The sequence below is a fragment of the Lampetra planeri genome, chromosome 51 (assembly GCF_965212315.1).
Source record: "Lampetra planeri chromosome 51, kcLamPlan1.2.h2, whole genome shotgun sequence".
Lineage (NCBI taxonomy): Eukaryota > Metazoa > Chordata > Hyperoartia > Petromyzontiformes > Petromyzontidae > Lampetra > Lampetra planeri.
Window position 1 is genome coordinate 7,600,086 of NC_136157.1, and position 14,080 is coordinate 7,614,165.

At 53.5% G+C, this 14,080-nt stretch overlaps 1 protein-coding gene across 1 annotated transcript; it reads left to right on the top strand.

Moving 5' to 3' along the window:
• The first annotated feature begins 5,496 nt into the window (after window positions 1-5,496).
• LOC144734460 (uncharacterized) lies at window positions 5,497-13,923 on the top strand. The gene is made up of 4 exons (XM_078616651.1): window positions 5,497-6,351; window positions 7,270-7,684; window positions 10,787-10,897; window positions 11,912-13,923. The coding sequence occupies exons 1-4, from the start codon at window positions 5,758-5,760 to the stop codon at window positions 12,118-12,120; spliced, it is 1,329 nt and encodes a 442-aa protein (XP_078472777.1). The 5' UTR covers window positions 5,497-5,757; the 3' UTR covers window positions 12,121-13,923.
• Window positions 13,924-14,080: the final 157 nt, after the last annotated feature.

A 14,080-nucleotide genomic window follows, 5' to 3' on the forward strand; every position in this document is an offset into this window, starting at 1 on the left:
TGTACCGGGGGAATTACCATTTGGTACAGATATAATGGGAGGCTGATCGACGCCCGGGTGCGATCAAGGGATGGCTCCCTATTGGTCAACCACGTTATGTATGCCGATGATTTGGTAATAGCTGCTCATTCAGAAGAGGAGTTGGAGACGCTGCTGCTGAGGCTGGAGTGTGCCACTAAGAGGTGGGGCCTTACCATCAGCCCCACCAAAACTAAGCACCTGCCTGGGTATTTTGTACCATCGGGCACTCCGCCCCCACAACTCCCAATCGGTGATGGGGCAGTTGTGGAGAGAGTAGAGAGTTTCCCATACCTGGGCAGTGTGCTCATGACCAGCTCCAGTTTATCAGCAGAGGTCTCACTCCGAATCAGTCGAGCGGCAATATCTTTTCATCGGTTGCGTAACGCTGTGTGGAAGCTACCTGGTCTGTCGCTCCGCACGAAGCTTCAGGTCTTCTCGGCCACGGTCATTCCCTCCCTTCTCTACGCTTGCGAAACGTGGACCCCCCTAGTGGAGCATCTTCGCCGGTTGGAAACATTTAGGCTGGCCTGCCTACGATCCATCCTGGGTTTGACCAGGCTGGATTGTGTGAGGAGCTCACAAGTCCTTGAAAGATCTGGGCAAAGTCCCATCAGTGAGCTCCTCCGGCAGGCAAGGCTGCGTTGGCTGGGTCATGTAGCCCGCATGCCCAGCCACCGCATGCCTAAACAGCTTTTGTTCGGCCGGATCGAGGGGGCTAAACGGGCGCGGCACGGGCTAGAGAAGAGATGGAGTGATGTGGTACAGGAGGACGTGGAGCTGAGTGGACTTGCCGATGACTGGTACCAGCGGTGTCAGGATCGGCCTCAGTGGAGGAGGCTCGTGAAGGACGCTACTGGGCAGTTGGAGGCAGTCGCCCTCCAACAACAACGGAGGGCGGAGGAGCGACGCTCACAACAACGAGCGGAGCGCCGGGTGGCTAAAGCACAGCAAGTTGGCACAGTAGGGGGCACAGGTGGTGCATCAGCCAGTCATCTCGGTCATCTCGGTCAGTCGACCCGTGGCACCTGGGTCTGCCCCGTGACCTCCTGCCAGCGGGCGTTCGACACTTCACGTGGCCTCAAGGTGCACATGGCCTGGCACAAGCGTCGTGGTGACGTCACCGCCACTTAGTGGCGAATGGCGGTTGTTGTTGTCTGTCTGTGTGTGTCTGTGTGTGTGTCTGTGTGTGTGTTTGTGGGGAGTGGTAGTGGAGTGGTTAGCGCACTGCGCTACAAACCCGGCCACCCAAGTTCGATTCCCGCTCACGGCCAATACCGGTGACGATTATCTGAACCAGTTCTGGGCGTCCCCTAGGTCGACTCAGTCTAAAAAAAGTACCTGATGCGGTGTGTAAACATCGCCACGAGGGAGACAAAGGCGGCCGGGCGTGGTGTTGGCCACCCACCCCCTCGTGTGCCGTGCCGGCCTTCATAGGTGCTCGCTAACAGCACTTGCCCCAACAGTCTGTTTAGGCTACACGGGGGATATTTGTGTTTGTATAAAGAGGGGTGGAGGAAGGGCTTTGGATTCACGGTCTGCACCCCCCCCCCCCCGTTTTGTTTACACGGCGCACCCCAAATCAACATCGGACAGTTGACCACTGTTGGTATAAGCGCGCTCCCAGTTTGCTGATGAGACGCTGAAACGTCGGAATTGGCCCACAGTTTGCTTTTATTGAACCAATTCTGCTGATGGACGCACTCCCAGAAGGCCGTGTCGCTGACGGGATGTGTAAAACAAAACCCGAGTTTAGTTTGGTGCAGAAACACGTGGTAACGGGGCGCTGTGTGTTCGGTTATTTAGGGTTTCAACACGGCCACTGACTGACTATCCCCTGACTCAGACATTGCCAAGTAAATATTTATCACTGCATAAAAAATTATAGAAGTATCTTACACAACCGCAAATGCCACGCAGAGTTCTGGAGTACATTTTACGAGCAGCATTGGTTCAGTTTAACACGCAGTAGGCTTTCGCGACCAATATCATCCATAATGTAGTTGTTTTGAGTTAGATCGTGTAAATATGTGTCGTTAAACCCGCCACCACCCGACACAGCCAACTAGTAAGGGTTGTCACGTAAACAGAACGTGCCAATTCTTCACGAGTACAGCACCACCGGTTGTGTGTTGGAGAGACAAGCCACAACATTTACAATCTGAGTACGACGTTTCGCCAGTAATCACAACTAGCTTCATCAGGCAACAGCCAGATTTGTGGAGAAATCCTCCTGGTTAAATAAAAGCAAACTGTAGAACGGATTTGACACTCGTCAGCACAGTCAGACTTGCTTGAACCACCGCTGGTGACCCACCTGACCTCCAAGGCAAGAAGGACCTTGACGCTGTTCACTTTGGCAGGAGTGGGATACTGCGACGTTGGGAGGTTTCGGCCAGTTCCGATGAGGGTTTGGCTTTGCGTGGGCGCAAACCGGAGCACGTGGAGATAACCCAAACACCGTACACGAGTGACAGCCAAGGGTCTGCACGGATGGGTTGACGAACCCACTTGCCGTAGCTGCCCACCGGTGGCCACCTCACTGCCCTTGTGGGTCTGGGAGGGAAGCAGAGAACCCGGGGGGGGGGGGGGGGGGTCCAGCACCGCGCTGTATACGAGGGGGTGACACCCGGCACGGCCGTCAACTCGGAGCCCTGCGCCTACAACACCTGGCAAGCCCCGGTGGCCATGAATTCAATAACAATGTCGCCTTGTCATTCGCCGCCGCACAGGATTGGCTCTCAGCCTCGTCGAGGATCACTCGGGCACGAGGAGTGGGAAGGCAGCCACGCGGTGAGCCGGTGGAAACAATTTCCCAAGCTCTGCGGTCCTCTACACGTGAAGGTGTTTTAGGCCGCACCTCCGATTAGCTTTGTTGGCCACGTACGGCGCGAAAGAAATTGAACACACATACATACCGATGAGTGTTCACACGTGGCAGGAGCGCGTGCAGAAACCCAACGCGGTGAGGGGGAAACACTCGATCCCGTTCAGACGGGACGGGTGGAATTCACGTTCGCTGTCTGCTCGACGCCCACGGCGAGTGAGCGAGTCACAACGTGGCGTTTGTGCGCGCGCGATCCACCAGCCCTCGCTCCACACTGCTGGATGTACAGGCCGGGTGCGTCGATGGCGAAGCCACCGCCCTCCTAAAACGAGAAATGGCCGGGTCTCTCAGCGCTTGCCGAGGTAAGATTCCAAGATCCGTGGCGCAACGCGCGGGTGAGTTTGTCTCCGTGACCTCCGCGTTCACACCGCGCTTGCAGCTCCCTCGCCATAAGCACCACGTGTGGTTACTCCAGGACCCGATTCCTTGCAAAGGTGTGTCCACTTGGTGTTCGAACAAACAAACACCTCCTTCATAATCATAATCAACGATTTTGGGTTAGATCGCGTTATTTATAAATGTGTCGTAACCCTCCACCACCCGACACGGCCAATCAGCAAAAAGGTGTCACGTTGACAAAAGACAAATAGTTCACAGCTTTAGCCCACCGGTGTGTTGAAGCGTGAAACCACAACATTTACAATTTTTGAGTAGTACTGTGACGTTTCGCTGGTAATTGCATCCAGCATCATCGGGCAATTTTAGTACCAGAAAGGGTAAAACCTATTCTTGTTATTCATACTTTGAGACTGGCATAAAATATATCCCGTGATGTAGCTGCACACCCCGAGCTGCACGTGCTCTGCTGCGTGCGGCATTGCCCTTGCGCTGGTCGCCTTGGGGCGGCGTTCTCTGGTCTGACACTGGGGGTGAGACCAGGCCACGCAGAAGGCTGCTGCTGTGTCTGATGGAGGCCAATCAAAGACAATCCATGTATGATCAGGTCATGTGTTGTTTGCATGTTCACCACAACTACCATGCGTGGTTGGGGGGCATCCATAAATGACGTCACGCGATTTTGGAGGATTTTTTACCCCCCCACCCTCGTCACACGGCGTTACAAAAAGTCAGACCCCCTCTCAAATATGACGTCACAAAGCTCTGCCCCCCCCCCAAATAAAACACGTTTCAAATCGCTTTAAACTATTTTAATTGTAGTGCGTATTTAATGTGGCGCTGCACTGTGATGTTGTAGGAGAAAACATTTATTAAAACGTCTATTTAATGAAGTAGAACGTGTTGTCTATATTTATTTAAAGTTGCGCATTTTAATGTGACGTCACATTTATCAACCGTCCCCCCCCTCGTCACACATCGTCACAAATGTCTGACCCCCCCCCCCAGGTGCGTGACGTCATTTATGGACGGCCCCTTCATGCAGTACTTGATTCCTTGCCAAAGGTGTGTATCGATTTGGTGCTTGAGCACCGAAACACCTCCTGTTACCCCGTTCTGAGATTCCACACACGGAGGCTTCCTTGCTGGACAGACGTGGTAGCTTGTGAATGATGTTTTTATGCTAAAACATGTTCCCGTGTTCCAGCTTTACTGCTCCCAAGGTCGCAGTTTTGCAGCCCTTAGAAGCTGCTCAACAACGGCAGCTGTCATCTTCACCTGTGTCTGTGACAAGTGTCGTGCGTGTATTCGTGTATTGTTGTCGTCTCTGTCACGGGCTGAATGGCAGGGCTGCCAATCGGTGTGAGTGTGTGGCCAGGTGGAGGTGATAGGAACACAACACCACTCTCACGCACGCGCATACACAAACATACACACACACACGCACACATACACACATAAACATACACACATAAACACACGCGCACACATACACACAAACATACACACACACGCAGACATACACACAAACATACACACACACACACGCAGACATACACACAAACACACACACGCAGACATACACACAAACACACACACACACACGCAGACATACACACAAACATACACACATACACACACGCGCACACATACACACAAACATACACACACACGCAGACATACACACAAACACACACACACACACGCAGACATACACACATAAACATACACACATAAACACACGCGCACACATACACACAAACATACACACACACGCAGACATACACACAAACATACACACACACACACACGCAGACATACACACAAACATACACACACACACACGCAGACATACACACAAACACACACACACACACAAACATACACACATACACACACGCACACACAGACACACACACACAGACACACACACACACAGACACACACAGACACACACACACAGACACACACAGACACACACACAGACACACAGACACACACACACAGACACACACACAGACACACACACACAGACACACACACACAGACACACACACCACGCTTCGAGCGCTGCTGTTCCCGCAGCGCTCGAAGCGGCTCCTCCCGCGGGGTGAAGGGGCAGTCCCCCCCCCCTCCTCCTCCTGGCGGGCAGCAGCAGCAGTAGCCTGGGGCTGGGGGCCACGCGGGGGAGCCGGGGGTGGGGGAGGCGGGGGGGGGGGGAGCCGTGGGGGGAGGGGGGGGGAGCCGGGGGGGGGCACACGGGCCGCGGGAGAGGTCGGCGGACTGCCCCGACTGCCACTCGTGCCCCTGTCTCCTCATCAGCATCGCCGCCGCCGTCATCGTCGACTGATCAGCAGCAGCAGCTGCATCACGGTCACTAACAGCAGCAGCAGCTGCTCCACCACCACCACCAGCAGCAGCAGCTCCACCACCACCAGCAGCAGCAGCAGCTCCACCACCACCAGCAGCAGCAGCAGCTGCATCGTCTCGTGCCGCGCAGTGGCCGCGTCGCCCCCATGGAGGAGGAGGAGGATCTCTCCGCGGCTGTGCGCGCGATGGGCGGCGCGCAGCGCCTGCTGCTCGTGGGCGGCGGCGGCGCGGGGAGCCGCCAGGTGCTCCACGTCGTCTCCAGGGCGCTGCTGCTTCTACGCGAGCAGCAGCAGCAGGAGCAGCAGCAGGAGAAGCAGCAGCAGGAGAAGGAGCAGGAGGAGCAGCCAGAGGAGCAGCAGCAGCAGGAGAAGCAGCAGCAGGAGAAGCAGCAGGAGGCGAACCCCGAGAGGCAACGCGCCCCGGGCGGCGTCTGCGCCCAGGGCGCGGCCAACGGCGCCCCGGGTACCGACAGAGACGCAGCCGCAGCCGCTGATGCTGCTGATGATGATGACCCCACTACGACTACGACCGCCGCTGATGCCGCTGATGAGGCCCCCGCTACCACTACGACCGCCGCTGCTGCTCCTGCCGCCGCAGTCCGCGAGTGTCGTCGGTTCTGCTCCGCGGGCGCCGCGTGTCGCCGCGTGTCGCCGTCGTGCTGCGTCGTCCTCGTGGTGCTGCCGCCCGCCGCGCTGCTCCGCGACGCGAGAGCCGCGCGGCTCGTGGCCGAGATCGTCAAGGTGACATTCATACCAGCCAAAAACTCTAAACGCGTGGTGTTCAATATAAATGTGACAAATCCCAAAAATCCACACGATCACGGGGAGAACACGCAAACTCCAAATATACAGCAGCAGGGTTTGCATCGAACCCACGACGACCTGTCTAACAGGCGAGGTAGTTAACATCTCCTAGCCACCGTGGCGTCCCTTACTCGATGGACCCCTAGACAATGGTCTTCTTTCAACCAATCCACACGTATGTATGTGTGTTGAATTTCTTTTGCACCGTACGTAGCCAACCGTGCTAATTGGATTTGCGGGGAAGGACAACAAACTAAAAACGATAAGGAGTTCAAAAGAAAGATGATGTAAAAGTGCACAGCTCAAGTGGCTTCCAAATATCGGAAGGAAGAGCGTTCCAGACGGCCACAGAAGCGCATATGAAAGCGTGCGATGCAGTAACTATTTATTCGATGGCTCGCCAAAAGCCGCCACTGCTGCTGCTGCTGCTGCGAGTCGGCGTAGTAATCGTTTATGCTCCTTGATGAGATCCGCGAGGTTTTGTGGTTCACTTGTGGCGAGTGCTTTGCATGGGCCAACCCAGCCGCAAGTCAGCTCGTGTGCCGGTGCCGGGTGCATTGTTCACACCGCGGGATCCCGAGAGGTGGCTGCGGTGGCAGCGGTGGCAGCGGTGGCTTGGGGGAGCCCTTCATCCAGCAGTGGATTGCCCATCGCTGATGACGAACGGAATTTAAATCGTTATTAAATTCATAGCGTACGCATATTCTACTTAAAAAGGGATATTCAGGTTACGTTTTGATTGGTAATGCTGAACATTTCTGTACGTCTGCAACAGCAGTATTGGTTTTCTGCCGAAAGCTCTCGGCCTCATCATGATCATCGTCGTGATCCCCGTCGTGTTTCCCGTGGCCACAGGACATCCGCAAGCGGTGCCGCCGGAGCCCACCGCTCGCAGTGATCGGGGTCCTCTACATCGAGCACCCAGCGCCGTCCTCCTCGTGCACATCCCCATCCTCTCCATCGCCTTCATCGTCGTCGACGACGAATTCATCGCCATCTGCAACGCCACCCGATCCGTCGCCCTCACCGTCGCCCTCACCGTCGCCGGCATCGTCGCCCGCGGCTCCGCCGTCCCTTCCATCGGAGGAGGAGATCGGCAGGGCCTCCGGGATCCTGGCCGCGCAAATCCGCGCCGGATTCCGCTTGCCCGAGGGCTCGGAGGTCCCCATCGAGGTGTTCCGCCCCGGAGGAGGAGGGCCAGACGGAACCGATCCGGCGCTGCCGCTCAAGAGATGCATCTGCCGGGCGGTGTACGGGAAGGAGAAGGACGGTGCGTGGAGACCCTGGGTGCCAGGGCACCGTGGGAATTTCGTGGGAATCTGATCTCATCTGGAAACTCCGGTGGGGTCCCTGGGAGGGTAGTGTCCCTCCCTCCCTCCCTTCGATGATTTTTCCATGGACTGGAATTCACACTAATGTGTGGAGTAGAACTTCCTCCCGCCCATGTTGCTGAGGTCCTGGGTTCGAATTTGAGTTTTGACCACCCGCATGGCTTCATTTGTCACTCGATGTTTTCTGGATGGCTGCTAGGCTGGCTCGGAGTAGGGGTTTGTTGGCCACTAGAGTACAAGTTCCATTCAAAACTAACAAAAATCCTAATTTCATGTAGCTTCTCTGCACACCACCGCACACGCCACCGCAGTCTCGCGAGGACAACACAAGGCGAGACATGGATGTGGCGTACCAACACAATTACCGCAACAGCGCCTGCACTCTTCCAGCTGATTCTAATCCCTGGCCACCCGTGATTCACACCGAAGACCCCAGTGAGCATTCGCTCGGCAGAAGGTTGCTCATTCTCCTCTGGTGCCCCCACGGTCTGGAGCGCCTTTTTATTTCTCTCTTTGCTCGGCAATGTCTGCATCTTGTGGTTTTCAAGGCTGCGGAATCCAATTAATGGCCTCAGATTTTAAAGTCCAAAAACCAACGTCTGTTTCTGGGCCCCAAGAATTTGGGTCGTAAATATATTAACCTTGCCCTTGGAAAGGTTTTGTCTAGAATTTGCGTAGAGTCCTGAATCCAAAAGTGACATCAAATGGTCGACGTTTTGAGGTCCTTTTAAACTAAAACTTCTAAGAATGTTTTTTTATTTTACCAGGTAAGGCCCACTGAGCTATATAGCTCTTTTTCAGAAGCGACCTGGCAATCACAAATGATAGCTCAATGAAGTGGCTTGTCATGTGGAAATTTATAGCAGCCAAATACTCTAAACCATTTTTATAAATGCGGAGGGAAAAACCGGAGGACTGGAGAAAAATCCACACGACCACAGGGAGAGAGGCACGCAGACTCCAAATATACAGCAGCAGGCGTCAGAGTCGGGATTGACCCCACAACAACATCCTGTGTACCGGGCGAGGCATTTTACATCTCGCCATACCTTTTTCGAGAATGCCAGTGACCAGGATGTTTCTAGACGCACGCGACAAAGATACGCAGCTCATGACCTGCTGATCAGCCGGAATGTGCCCGAGGTGGTCAGATCTCAGAAGCCAAGCAGGGCTGAGCCTGGACAGTGCTCGGATGTGCGGCCACCGCACATAAAACACCCAGCGAAGATGCCAATGTTGGGCCCACATTGGCATGTGGCTGGACCAGTGTTGAACCAACGTTGTTGGCCCGACGTTCTACGTTTACTGGGCAGGTGTCGTCGGCTGTTGATGGGCTTTGGCAGGGCAACGGAGGGTATTGTAGCAAGATCCCTTCTTGTACTGTACTTCTATGCCGCTTCCGGCCTCTGATTCGTTCACGACCTTTACCAACCTCCACTGGCGAGCGTTCGCCAACGTTCGGTCAGGTGCTGTCTGTACGTCTTGCCGTCAATTTATCACGGCGATGGTCTTGGCTGGAATCGGAGGCAACTTTTGATTTCATAATGAAGTTAAATTAAACACAAAGTTGACCGGAGGCTCGGTATGTGGGCTGTAAACGTGGATAGCAAGAAAAAGAAATATCGTTGGCAGTTCAACGGCGTTGGGTCTCGAGTTGGCCTGCCCAGTGATGATGGGACAGGGAATGGTTGAGACCGGTCCAGAGCACCCAATGCTGCTGAATACGGTGCACTACCAGAAGGGCTTTGTGTCCCGATGGGACGTGGAATGTGTTCTTCATGTGTACAGACAGATATGGGCGGGTTATGGGCGTTTTGTGTGCTTATTTATTTGAGATCGTATAGGGGGTGTCACACTGGCGAGATGTTAACTACCTCGCCTGGTATACAGGAAATCGTGGGTTCAATCCCGACCCTGACGCCTGCTGTATATTTGGAGTTTTCGTGTCTCTCTTGCCGTGGTCGCGTGGATATTTCTATGAGACCTTCGGGTTTTCCCTCCACATTTAGAATGAACATCACGCGTGTCGAGTATTTGGCTGCTGTAAATGTCCACGTGATGATAAGCCACTTCGTGGAGCTGTCAGTTGTGACCGCCAGCTGTAGAGCTCCGTGGGGCCTTACCTGGTGACATACACAGAAGATACAGACACACCGACAGCAGGACAGGGTGGCGAGTGTGTGCGTGCGTTCAGCTTTGGTGCTCGCTAACAGCACTTGCCCCTACAGTCTGTTAAGGCGATATGGGGGATCTTTGTTGAGCAGTGGCTATGGCTGTAGGGTGCGGATGTCGACGCCGCCTGTACACGCCCCGAACGCCAGAGCAGCACCCAGCTCGAGTCCAGGACGCATTCCACTCCACGGACGAGCGGAGCCGGAGCGCGCAAGAGGAGCCGGCCGTAGAGACGACGAAACGATCCGTTTCGTTGAGAGATAACGAGCCGAGGGGAGCCACTGCGTTGTCGTCGTCGTCACCGTTTAGAGAGGCAGGAGGGGAACACGAATAGACGGCAGCGACTCCCAGGGTGCCACGCTGCCGGGTTACCGCAGCAGAGGTGAGAATTGGCGCGTCGAGGGATACACTCCGTGCGCCTTTTTGTTACTTACAGCCTTGGGAGGGCGAGGGAGAAAGTGGAAAATCAGGTCTGCTGGCTTTGAGAGACCCGTCCCTGACGGCCACAGGGACGGTCTCTCCTCCCAACCAGTTTCAAAACGCACGCCTGAAGCCGGATTCGTCAAAAGGTAACGTTGGGCCGTTCGTAATTATTTGACGCAACCCAAACAGCGCTGCTTGTTGCTGCCCCCCTTGGCATTTGGGGGCCCTTTGGGCCAGCGCTCGGCAAATCTGCGATGCGTTCCACACACGCTCGCCCACTCTGCCAGCCGCGTGTGGCTACTGATGTGGCTACTGATGTGCGCGCGTTCTGCGGTGGTGACCCACAGAGGCTGATGCTCGTCCGTTCGTTTTGATCGTCCTCCTGTGCCCCCCCCCCCAACGCCAACCCTTTCATGCCCCCCCCCCCACCCGACCCCGCTCCTTAGCATACAGACAGCAGCGAGGAGGCCTGGAGCGCAGAGTCATGGAGTGTTTCTCGTGGCTCGGTCGGAGAAAGGCGTCCGGGCGGAGGACGAAGTCGGAGGGGAACACAGCAGGTACCCCTGAACCTCTCCCCGCAGCCCCCCTTCCCGCCACCCTCCCCGCCACCCTCCCCGCCACCCTCCATGGGTGTAGTTGTCGATGGCTGAGTGACTGGGTGGGCCAGCTGAATGGGTGTCTGGGTGGCAGAGTGGTCATGTGGCTGGGTGGCCAAGTCCTTTGAGAAGCTGGATGATAGAGTGGCTGGGTGGATGAATGGCTGAGTGACTGAGTGGCAGGGTGCCGAGGTGTCTGAGTCACAGGGGATGGCTGGGTCGCGGGCTGGTATGGTTGCTGGGTGGCTATGTGGATATGTTGCTGGCAAAGTTGCTACCAGTGTCAAGGACTTGTTGTACTGGACTGTTTCATTTCATCCACAAAGTTCAACCACCATATCGCTGGACAAAATATTTATTGTTCCACTCATTCTTTCCAAAGTTGCTTTAACCTTGCTGAGTTCAAGAAAAATGTAACTTATTTGCTGTTTGTATGTTGAACTTCTTTCGCACCGTACATAACCAACCGTGCTAATCGGAGGTGCTGTAGAGTACTTTTATTGGTGATCTCTTGTTTCTAGCTTCAGAACTCCCTCCTATCATCTCTTTTCACAAGTCACGATAACATCGCTCTATTCAAGAAATGTATGATTTATTTTATTGGTTCTTTCGGTAAAGTCACGTAGAATGGAAATAATAAAAATAAAACATAATAAAATTATATAATATAATAAAATAATATGCTTTAATAATTAAATTATAGAATATCATATTATAATATAATAATGTGTGATTTATTCTTTGCTGCAACACCATCAGTGCTCTTGGTTGCAAGCCACCTTTTTTTACAGAAGTTTGTGTGCCTGTGTTCAGCAAACAAAACATACAAATGTTTTTATGACGTGTGATGAAACCTGCTCCGAGACACCCCGGAGGATAGGCGGGCGGCTCTCATCAAAACCGCACCGCGATCATCGTCACCATGCTTGTGACTGCCCACACGTGTCCCGCTGACGCATCATCTCGCCCGCACAGCGGCCAGCGGCAAGGAGCCGGCGACCGCCGGACGGAGCCCTGAGCCCCGCGGGGAGCCTCCTCGCCCCTCCGTGACCTCCGCCACCTCCGCGACCGGCGGCGATGGGGCGGGCGGCGCCTCGGGCGGCCCGGTCTGCATGAGCGGCAAGGCCGGCATGAGTCTCCGCCACGACCTCGCCTGCTCGACGTCCGGGCTCAACTCCATCTGACCGGCCGACGAGAGGAGGGCCCCAACGTCCGTGCGGGGCGATGACGTTTTCCCAGCGACGACGACGTCGTGAGCAGGTCGAGAGGGACGCTTCGAGCAGAGTGCCGCGTGCATGGGGTCAGGATCGCCACACCGCCGGAGGGCCGCGGCGACGCAGGGTCACCCCAATCGCAAACGGAGAATGTTTTAAAATCGTCCCGGTTTTATTTGGTCGCGCTTATCGGCATCGCCTCACGAGAAGAAGAAGAAGCCATTTCTAGAGGGAACTCCCGAAGTGAGCTGTGCACCGCCTTGCAGCGGAGAAGGCCCCAGTTGATGACGTCACACGAATACTTCTGAAGACATTTCAATAGCGTATCATTATCCACACTGGGGGGACATTTCTATTTTAATGTGACGGTTGTTTGTTGCATGTCAATCCAACCAAAAAGCTAATGCTTCAACCTTAATATTAGCTGAATTAAGTGACAAAGCCCAACTTAACATGATGTTTTTGTTTTACAACCATTGGTCACCCCGCTGAGACCATCAACTCAATACAGTACACTCGGGTACCCGGTTTAATTGCGGCTGATTATCCAGATTCTGTCCCAGGGTCTCGGCCGACTGTACCACCAGGCCATCTCATCCTGAAGGGAGGTGGACGCTGGGCCGAGTATTACCCACGTGACCAATCGACGCAATTACGTAAGAACGTGATTTCGTTGACACCCACTGCCAGTCACACGACTTTATTATTGCAGTCTGCAAAGTTGGTCCTCAACTTCAAGAGCTCGGTGACTGTTTAGATTTTACGTTTTCGTGACTGCAATGTTCCATACTCTTTGGTTCTTTCAGTAAAGTCACGTAGGTAGAAAATAAAATAAAACTAATTTTAATAACTTTTTTTCAAAATTTTAAATTTTAAATAATAATAAAATAAATTAAATCACGACGTTTCGGAAGCAACACAAGATTCCGTCATCAGGTGGGAAACCCACAGCAACAAATAAAATTACTGTAGTGGACAAGAGCCGTTCGTAACACGATATTATATACGGCAAGAGGGGGGGAGGAGCCAGGGAGGAGAAGTAATGTATTTCTTGCTGTGGTTTTCCCACCTGATGACGGAAGCTTGTGTTGCTTCCGAAACGTCGTGATTTAATAGATTTTTAGATTATTTTAAATTTTTAAAAACGTTTTATAACAAAGTTTTTAATTTTATTTTATACCTACGTGACTTTACCAAAAGAACCAAAGAGCTCGGTGAGTCGCACAGGCGTCAGGTGAGATGTTGTTGAGAACAAGACGGCATTGCTGCGATATAGTTCGTTCAACTTCGACGTGACTGTCGCGTAAGCCCAAATGTTTGCCTTGTGACTTTGCGCTATTGTATACAAATTTAACCAACCGTGATTAAGCTAATAGTTCACAAATTGCAAATTAACGTCGTAAAAAAATGTAAATCTGCACACGTTTAATGTTCACTTCTGAAAGCTACGTGTAATGTAATGGTGCCTTTCCGTTGATCCAGATAAGCCTCAATTAATATGAAGATTCATGTTGAGGAGGGTTCTGCGCCGTTGGGATGTTTGGCCGCATCCAATTACCGAGCGTTTGGCTTTGCCTGGGAAGGACCGGGAGAGAAACCACCGCTCTGCCCTCTCCTGACTGCCTTGCGACCCAGTGGGTGGGGGGAGTTTCACAAATCTCTCCGTGATCCACCAACCCTCGCCTATAAACTAGCACATCCAACATCGCAATGGGATAATACAATTTTGATAAATTTTTATATGATAAATCAATAAAGCTTGTGCGATACACAGCGTGCACATCTTTTGTGATCTATTCTATGTTTATAACATGACCTCCTAATGTAGCACATACTTTCATGAGACGTCGTTTGTCAGCCGGTGTCAACACCGGAGTATTTCCATCGCATGGGAGACCGTGAGAAGTGACACCGATGGTGTAACCATCGA

Excerpts from the sequence above, each read along its gene's own strand:
- LOC144734460 (XM_078616651.1), top strand. The coding sequence starts at position 5,758 with ATGGAGGAGGAGGAGGATCTCTCCGCGGCTGTGCGCGCGATGGGCGGC. Across the intron at positions 7,685-10,786 it reads GTACGGGAAGGAGAAGGACG|CATACAGACAGCAGCGAGGA; the intron begins GTGCGTGGAGAC and ends CCCGCTCCTTAG. Across the intron at positions 10,898-11,911 it reads GTCGGAGGGGAACACAGCAG|CGGCCAGCGGCAAGGAGCCG; the intron begins GTACCCCTGAAC and ends TCGCCCGCACAG.